Below are 10,089 nucleotides of genomic sequence, written 5' to 3'. Positions count from 1 at the left end.
ATACATATAGATTCTGAAACACGTCTCAGTCTCAACCAATTCAGAATCTTTAGGGATATAGCTAAGAGGATTTTGTTTCAAAAACCAAGAACTTTCCTTCAGAAATTTTAATAGCCTTCAGAAATTTTTAAATTAAAAAAAAAAAAAGAATATTGTAATATTCTAAATAGGAAGTTTTAAATTGTATACAATTCTTTCTCTAATTGTTCAATTTTAACTTTTTCCTAGCCATTCCACCCAATGGTGAATCTGGATTGTTCTCGGGATTTTCGGCCATTTCTTTGTGCACTCTATGCTCCTATTTGTATGGAATATGGACGTGTCACTCTTCCCTGTCGTAGGCTGTGTCAGCGGGCTTACAGTGAGTGTTCGGAGCTCATGGAGATGTTTGGTGTTCCGTGGCCTGAAGATATGGAATGCAGTAGGTGCGAAAACCATAGATTTTCATGGATCATTACTTAATGCTACAGTATGTTTAAAATTACTTGTCTTCTAGTTCATCAGTTTTTAAAAACTTTTTTGAAGTACATATTAATTTTAGCAGCCATTTCATGGCCTCAGAATTGTTCATTTCCTTAGGAATTTCAAATCACTGAATGAAAAGGTAGAAAAGGAAAAAAACATTTCAATGAAGAAATTTTTAAGAGAATTAAGAAAAACAGTCAAGATGTAAAGTTGATTTTTCTTCCTTCAAAAAATTTCTGGCTATACAAATAATGCTACTAGTAAGTAATGCAATTAAAAAATATAGAGAAGAAAATAATCATTCATTACCTCACCATTAAATGTCTTTAATGATGACATAGTAGAAATTAAATATTTGTATGATTTAAATGTGTTAATGACTAAAAAAAAAACCCCTTTTTTTGTCATGAATTAACAAACCAGAATTAGGAAATGTCAGATACTTTTCAGATTACTCCCAAAATATAGATTATAAGCATTTCCTAAAGACTTGACAACATTCACGAGACAGTCTTGTAGATTTATACGAGAGAATGTTATTGTTAGTAATAATGTATAGAGTATTTCTTATATAATTTATACCTTTTTGTATTGTGAAATATTTCAGAAATAAGGAATAATAAGATAAATGCTTAAGTACTATTGTTGTCTAACTTTATCCAGTCTTAACAGTTTGTGATTCTTGGTTTGGTCACTATTTTTTTTTTTTAAAGAAATAATACAGGTAGAGGTGAAAGTTCCTTCCTTGGTACACATCTTGATTTCATTCCCTTCTTTCCTCCCCAGAGATGAGGTAATAATTATGTTGACTGTGTTGTTAATCACTTCTGTATTTGCTTTTATACTCTTATTACATATATACATATCTATAAACAACATTAAAATTTTTTAAATGTATCTGTATATCTGTAGGTTTGGTTCATTCCTTTTAATTGCTACGTAATGGACTACTATGTTAATATTCCATAGTTATTTGGCCACTTTCTGTTGATAGTCATTTAAGTTATTTCTGGGTGTTTGCTGTTATCAGTAGTGCTGCAGTGAACATTCTTTTCTCCTTTATGTTAAAATTAATTCTGTCATCTAAAAGTAGTCCATGGACGTGGGTAAAAAGCAGGTGTTGTTACTCTCATTTGGCATTTGGAAAAACTTCAGAAATAAAACATATCAGTTTCTTATAGTCAGTTCACTGACATTTTGCTTTCTCATATTTGTCTACTCTGTTTCCCACCTGTTTAACCTGTTTTCTTATCTAGTCCCATGTAACCATTCATCCACTTTCTCCCCAAACATGTGGTAGCGTTTACAGTTCCTCTTTTAGAAGTCTGTTAATTTCTTGGTATTTATAACAATAGTTATGATTTGCTTGGGCAAGACTCTACGTTTCTTGTAGCTAACTCCCATTATTTAGTAGTCTCTTTACATTAATAGTTTACATACTAGTATAGAAATCTCATTATCATCTTTATTTTGGTGGGATTAGATCTGTTTTATGTCCTCACTATTGCCTGGCATCGACTAACCGTGAAACCTTAAATTCTGGCAAACTGGTCTTTCATAACAACCTTTCATTCTTCCACATCTCTCCTATTCTTGTTCCTACTGCTCTTGAACTTCTTGGACACTCCCAGACTTTGATTTGTTTTTTTTTTCCCCCCTCTCCTAGCATCCCTCTTCCTAATCTCATTTATTTCCTCACTTAACCTTCGTGGTCTATCACTTGAAATGATACCTTGCTAGCAATTTCAACACTGAAGCAATCTTTTGTTGTTGTTTTTTTTTTAATTTTTTTTTCAAGATTTTGTTTATTTATTTATCAGAGAGAGAGAGAGAGCGAGTGCACAGGCAGACGGGGACAGAGGGAGAAGCAGGCTCCCCACTGAGCAAGGAGCCCGATGTGGGACTCGATCCCAGGACGCTGGGATCACGACCTGAGCTGAAGGCAGCCGCTTAACCAACCGAGCCACCCAGGCGTCCCAACACTGAAGCAATCTTGAAGCAATTCCTTCTACTGAACTTGTTCAGATTTCCAACTGGATTGAGTCAACCCATTTCTATATGCTATATGTTTAATGATGCCATCCATAGCAGTTCTGTTTGCTGTTTGTCTTTGGCAAATTTCCAGTTTGGTCAACAGAATAATTTCTGTTTATTCCTCTCAGCACCTCTGTCAAATCTGTATCACTCACTTCAAACCTGTATTTCAGCTTTATTCTGTATTTCATCCTAATTCCCCTCAACCTCAGCTTGCCCTCTTTTCATGAAAATCATTTACGCCATTATATGTGAACTATTCTGGTCTGCTATTTCTCAGACCAATTATTCTTAATTTCTTTTTTTGGATCCTCTTCCTCATTTTACCCCTTGAGTATTGGTGCTTTCCAGAGTTCTGTTCCTGTTCTTTTTGATTCTACGTGCTTTCCAGGATGATCTCATCTCACTCACTTTAACTCTTACTCATCTGCTGCTGACTCCTACACCTAAATCTATAGCTTTGACATTTTCTTGCTGAGTTCCAAATCTGCATATCTAGCAGCTATTGGAAATCCTAGCCTGCATTTGTCTCAAATACCTCAATTTCAACACGTCTAAAATTGATTTTCCTTTGCTCATTTTTTTAATTCTCTATAAGTCATCTTCTGTTCCTCCTTCATTGGCCTTAGCTCCCATATCTAATCAATTATAAACTGTATTGCTTTTATCTAACTAATTTCATATATGTCTCATTCCCACTGCCTTATCTAGTTTTATTTTCTTTCTTTTTAGGATTTTTAAAAAATTTTTAAGTAATCTCTATGCCCAACATGGGGCTCGAACTTAGAACCTGGAGATCAAGAGTCACATGTTCTACCAACTCAGCCAGCCAGGTGCCCCTGACTTTACCTGGTTTTAGTCCTGATATTATTTGAATCAACTAATATCTCTGCCTCCATTTTTGCCCGAGTCTATCTTCCACACTGTTCCTAGTCATCTTTCTAATTACCTGGGTTAGGTCTATATGGATATGTTTATTCAATAATCATTAACAAATATTAGTTGGGTGTATCCTGTGTGCTAGCCACTAGTCTAGATGCTAAAGATAAGTAGTGAACAAAATACAGTCTTGGTTCTTATGGAACTAAAATTCTAATAGTGATGGCAGTGGTGGGAGATAACAAATAAATAGATAATATCAGATGGTAATGAATGCTAATAAGAAAAAGGATACGGTTGGGTGGTAATGATAAAATATGGGGAAGCAGAAGGACTCTCTTCTACAGACATATTGGAGAACGCCTTTTTGATAAAGAGGCATTAGAATAAGGATCCCCCCCCCCAAAAAAAGAATAAGGACCCAAAGCATACGAGAGAACAAATAATCTAGATGTCTAGGGAAGAAAAACCTAGGCATAGGAAACAGCAGTTAGTGCACCTGCCCTGAAATGGAAGCATGCTTGGATTAGCCAAAGAACAAGGGGACCAGAGAATCTGGAGTCAAGTAATTTAGGGAGAATGGAAGGATATCAGATCAGAAAAATACTGGCCGTAGGGTCTTTGTAGCTCTGATATGGACTTTGGATTTGACTCTTAGTGAGGTGGGAGAGCACTAGAGGACTTTGAGCAGAAGAGACATGATCATGAGCACAGGAGTGGCATGTCTATAAAGGACACTGACTGCTGTGTGGAAATGGAGATCAATTGGAAGACACTCCAGAAGTCCAGGGAAGAGGTATTAATGGCTTAAACTGCACAGAGGCAGTGGAGGGAATGAGAAGATAACATCATAAGGTACGGTGATAGATATTGGTGGCAGATTGTGAGGTATATATTAGAGGGAAAGGATTTCAAGGATGACCCCAAGGTTTTTGGCCTGAGTAACTAGAAGAATGTGATTACCACTTATGGAATTGGGGGAAACTTAAGGAGTAGAAATCAAGAGTTTGGTTTTTGGAAAGATTATAGAGTGAAGTATATATATATTGAGTGGCAGATGAATATACAAATACAGCCATAAAAACATAGAGTATAATTTGTCATCGTTTTAAACTTTATATCACTGTTCTCTCTCTTCTGCAACATGCTTATCTCTCCAACCTGATCTCCTGTCACAAGCCATGCACACTTCATGCTCCAGCAATATTAAATCTCTTTGCCATTGCTTGCATTTCTTGCTAGAATACTGATTGGCATACTACCAGAACTGTCAAATACCGAGTCAAAATCCTGTACCGAGGGTCTTATTTTATGAAGTCTTCCATAATCTTGCCCCTGGGAAGAATTAATCTTTTGTATTATTTTTATACACTATATAGAGTTTGTTTGCTTCATATATCCCACTGCTGAATTTTGTATTTACAATTTGTATCTCCTTTTAGACTGCAGGATAGAAAGTCTGTTTTTTTTGTCTTTTCATGTTTAATCCCTGACATATTGCAGGATATAAGCAGATGCTTAGATGCCATAAGTTTCTCTCATTTGGATTTACAATTCCAAGTCCAGAGAAGAAAATGGATTATATTAGAAAATAAAAGATTAATCAGCTACAGCATAAGGTTTTGCATGTTTTTGTCAAACTTAATATCAACCACAGTTTCTTGGAAACTATTTGATGTATATAAACTATTAAACATCTAGTTATTAGGAGTCTGAAGGCTTAGAAACTGATACAGGCAAGAAAATTGAAGATGCAGAAGTTCATGAGAATGGTACCCTTACTCATGTCTGCACCACAAACCTGTTTTATTTGTTCTGCAGCCATGACACTTTCTCAAGTCTACAGATCTCATACCTTTGGAAACTTGCTAAAATGCAAATTTCTGGGCCCTAACACAGGTATACTGTAATATGATTTGTGGTGGTGGGAACCAAGAATTTTATTTATTTATTTATTTATTTTAAAGATTTTATTTCTTTATTAGACCAAGAGAGAGAGCACAAGCAAGGGCAGAGGAAGAGGGAGAAGCAGGTTCCCTGCTGAGTGGTACCCTGGGATCATGACCTGAGCCTGATGTAGATGCTTAACTGACTGAGCCACCCAGGTGCCCCAAGAAGTTTTATTTTTATTTATTTTTAGAAAGATTTTATTCATTTATTTGAGTGAGGGAGGGAGAGGGAGAGCACACGTCGGGAGGAGCAGAGGGAGAGGGAGAAGCAGACTCCCTGTTGAGCAGGGAGCCCAGCTTGGGGCTTGATCCCAGGACTGCTGCATCATGACCTGAGCTGAAGGCAGGCACTTAACTGACTGAGCCACCCAGGTAGCACGGAACTTCTATTTTTTTTTTTTTTTAAGATTTTATTTATTTATTTATTTGACAGACAGATCACAAGTAGGCAGAGAGACAGGCAGAGAGAGAGAAGGGAGGAAGCAGGCTCCCTGCTGAGCAGAGAGCCCGATGCGGGGCTCGATCCCAGGACCCTGGGATCATGACCTGAGCCGAAGGCAGAGGCTTTAACCCACTGAGCCACCCAGGCGCCCTGAACTTCTATTTTTAAAACAATATTTTTTCTTAGGTACACCAAAGTTTGAGAATAACTGAGTTAGAGAATGTAGTGGATCGGAGAGAAATTAGGAGTGATAAGAAAGAAGTAGTTGATATTAGAGACCTTAGAAGGACTGTAATTAACCAATATGCTAAGCAGGGAATGAATATAAAATGGGAAAGAAAGGTCTAAAAACTACGCCACTTATAATGATTTTTAATGCTAATATAATTCAGAACACCTTGGGCTGTGCATTTGGGAAAAATTTTTTAACATTTCTGCTTAAGGAAGTTCCGTTGACTCTAGTGTAACTGTAGTTAAAGATTGGGGGAAAGCTACTATTTTGTTAGAGATATGTAGTTATTTCTTTTATAATAATGCATAGTTTGAAATCTTATTTTAAAGTGTGTGTCTTAAATAAATGTTCCCTATATACAGTGTTATTTATTGATGGCTAAGTTAGACTATTTTAATTAAAAGAAGACTCTTTGGGGTGCCTGGCTGGCTCAGTCAGAAGAGTATGCAACTCTTGTTCTCAGGAGTTGTGAGTTCAAGCCCTATGTTGGGGGTAGAAATTTTTGGAAAAAAAAAAAGAACTTAAAAAAAGCACTGTTTTTGAAACCAAAACAAAATTAAGTATAAAGCCAGGGCGCCTGAGTGGCTCAGTCAATTGAGCGTCTGCCTTCGGCTCAGGTCATGATTCTGGGGTGCTGGGATCAGGCCCCAAATTGGGCTCCCTACTCGACAGGGGGCCTGCTTCTCCCTCTCCCACTCCCCGTGCTTGTGTTCCCTCTTTAACTGTGTCTTTCTCCGTCAAATAAATAAAATCTTTAAAAAAAAAAAACAGATATAAAACCATATCACTTTTTGATCAACAATGGACAATCTGATTATATGGCCCGTAAACAAGAATCAATATTTACTTTATTCCTACTTAATATAATTGTACTCCAAGGATATTAGAATGAAGAAGGTCATGAGTGCTAAATTTGGAAACCCAAATTGTTAGGTATCAATAGATTTCCCAATAAGTGAAAATGGTTCTTATCTTGTATTTTTTTAGGTTCCCAGATTGTGATGAGCCATATCCTCGACTTGTGGATCTGAATTTAGCTGGTGATCCTACTGAAGGAGCTCCAGTGGCAGTGCAGAGGGACTATGGTTTTTGGTGTCCTCGAGAGTTGAAAATTGATCCTGATCTTGGTTATTCTTTTTTACACGTGCGTGATTGTTCACCTCCTTGTCCAAATATGTACTTTAGGAGAGAAGAACTTTCATTTGCTCGATACTTCATAGGATTGATTTCAATCATTTGCCTCTCTGCCACATTGTTTACTTTTTTAACTTTTTTGATTGATGTCACAAGATTCCGTTATCCTGAAAGACCTATCATATTTTATGCAGTCTGCTACATGATGGTATCACTAATTTTCTTCATTGGGTTTTTGCTTGAGGATCGAGTAGCCTGCAATGCATCTAGCCCTGCACAGTATAAGGCTTCCACAGTGACACAAGGATCTCATAATAAAGCCTGTACCATGCTTTTTATGGTACTCTATTTTTTTACTATGGCTGGCAGTGTCTGGTGGGTAATTCTTACCATCACATGGTTCTTGGCAGCTGTGCCAAAGTGGGGTAGTGAAGCTATTGAGAAGAAAGCATTGCTATTTCACGCCAGTGCATGGGGCATCCCTGGAACTCTAACTATCATCCTTTTAGCGATGAATAAAATTGAAGGTGACAATATCAGTGGCGTGTGTTTTGTTGGCCTCTACGATGTTGACGCATTGAGATATTTTGTTCTTGCTCCCCTCTGCCTATATGTGGTAGTTGGAGTTTCTCTCCTCTTAGCTGGCATTATATCCCTAAACAGAGTTCGAATTGAAATTCCATTAGAAAAGGAGAACCAAGATAAGTTGGTGAAGTTTATGATCCGGATTGGTGTTTTCAGCATTCTTTATCTCGTACCACTCTTGGTTGTAATTGGATGCTACTTTTATGAGCAAGCTTACCGTGGCATCTGGGAAACAACATGGATACAAGAACGCTGCAGAGAATATCACATTCCATGTCCATATCAGGTAAGGGAAACCTTGTTCTAAATTTCGGAATGTGTAATAGTGAAAAGAAGGCATATTACTCTAAAGATCTAATCTTAGCTAGTTTAAAAAAAAGACTGTTTATGAACCTGTACGTTAAAATTTTAAAGATAATGAACAAATATATTATAGAAAGAATGTAATATATGTGTTTCTATAAACCTCTTCCGTTTAAAAGATGACTTTTACAAGTCTAAGCTATGGGCTTTTAAGCAGTTTACTTCTGTTGTCACAAAACAGTTTGCTTGGTGATTGTTTAGAAGTGTACAGGTTTGAGGGTGAGAAGCACTTTACCAGCTGATAAAAAGGCACTGTCTTTTCTGAAAATTTTATTGATGGTTAAAAGAGGAATTGTTTTAACAGTTTTGCAAAAGTAATAGAATGCAGTTGTACAACTAGTTCATCTCTTAATTCGTCTTGGTTTTTCTTTTTTGCATACTGAATATTTTATGATTTACCTTTGAATTTAAATAGGTCAGATAATCAGTCACAGAATCATAGAATTTTACGTCTAGAAAGAACTTTAGAGGTCTTTTATTTGAGTTTCCTCATAATTTAGAGTTCTTTTTTTTTTTTAAGATTTTATTTATTTATTTGACAGACAGAGATCACAAGTAGGCAGAGAGGCAGGAAGAGAGAGGGGGAAGCAGGCTTCCTGCTGAGCAGAGAGCCCGATGCGGGGCTCGATCCCAGGACCCTGGGATCATGACCTGAGCCGAAGGCAGCAGCCTCAACCCACTGAGCCACCCAGGTGCCCCATAATTTAGAGTTCTTAAACATCTATCTCATTTGAGGCTTAGAAATGTTAAGTGACTTAGTTATATCCAAACTGGGATTTAGTGTTAGGAGAGGAATGTAGCAAGGAAAGTACTCCAGAATAATTGATGCTAAGTATTTCTCTTATCTTAAAACCTTCTCTAGAACCTATGACCCTAGCTATCATTCTCTCTTCCTTTTAAGACAAGTTTTCTTGAAAGAGCAGTCTCCATTGCTGTCTCCTGTTCACATTCTAGGTTAGCTGTTAGAAGTGCACCAAGCCACCCTTTCATCTCCCCTCACCCTTAAGGTTTAATTACCTTTTTTAAAGTACTAACATATTATAGATAATTTTTGTCTCTTTCCCCTGCTAGACAGTGAATTCTTTGAAAACAAGAACTTCTTTTTCATATTTTTATATTTTTTGAATGCATATTCTGTAGGTTAGTAGATGATAACATCAAGAATGTGGCTGTATATCGGGACGCCTGGGTGGCTCAGTTGGTTGGGCAGCTGCCTTCGGCTCAGGTCGTGATCCCAGCGTCCTGGGATCGAGTCCCACATCGGGCTCCTTGCTCGGCAGGGAGCCTGCTTCTCCCTCTGCCTGCCACTCTGTCTGCTTGTGCTCACTCTCGCTCCTCTCTCTCTCTCTCTCTCTCTCTCTCTCTGACAAATAAATAAAAAAATAAATCTTTAAAAAAAAAAGAATGTGGCTGTATATATGGAGAAAAGACATTTTTAAGAAATGGGGGGGTGTGTGTGCCTGGTGGCTCAGTTGGTTGAGCATCTGACTCTTGCTTTTGGCTCGGGTCATGAACTCAGGGTTGACACTGAACTCCCTGTGGGCTCTGCACTCAGCAGGGAGTCTACTTGAGATTCTCTCCCTTTCCATCCTCCTCTCCCCCACCCTTCACTCTCTCTCTGTCTCTCCCTAAAATATATAAATAAATCGTTAAAAAAAAGGGGGGGGTGGGAAAGAAATGGTAACAGTGAGCAGGAGTGTATGATTAGCACATAATCAATGCTGATAAATATTTAATGACTGAGAATGTCAATTTATTATTGTATAAATATTAGCTATGGGCTTTTTAAAAACAACTTATATTGAGAAACCAGAAAAAATGAATGATTGAAATTGAATTTCTTGGCAGAATGACTTATTGAAAACTCTTAATATGAGTTTTCAGGCCTGAAGCTAAGTTATGGAATTTTGCCTCTAATGAGAGAGAAAGAGATGGTTCAGTTACATCATTGGCTTCTTTATATAAGTTATCTAAGATTCCAGATATATAGTATGTTAGACTATTGA

At 37.2% G+C, this 10,089-nt stretch overlaps 1 protein-coding gene across 1 annotated transcript in view; it reads left to right on the top strand.

Annotated features, from left to right (window-relative positions):
* The first annotated feature begins 232 nt into the window (after positions 1 to 232).
* The window catches only part of FZD3 (frizzled class receptor 3), a 58,068-nt gene continuing 48,211 nt past the window's right edge, over positions 233 to 10,089 (top strand). The window contains exons 1-2 of the mRNA XM_080796835.1: positions 233 to 425; positions 6,989 to 8,006. Coding sequence (XP_080652961.1) covers positions 241 to 425; positions 6,989 to 8,006 — 1,203 coding nt within the window. The 5' untranslated portion in view covers positions 233 to 240. The remainder of the gene's footprint in view (positions 426 to 6,988; positions 8,007 to 10,089) is intronic.

The sequence above is a fragment of the Martes martes genome (genome assembly GCF_963455335.1).
Source record: "Martes martes genome assembly, chromosome: 2".
NCBI lineage: Eukaryota > Metazoa > Chordata > Mammalia > Carnivora > Mustelidae > Martes > Martes martes.
This window is presented reverse-complemented; position numbering and strand designations above follow the sequence as displayed.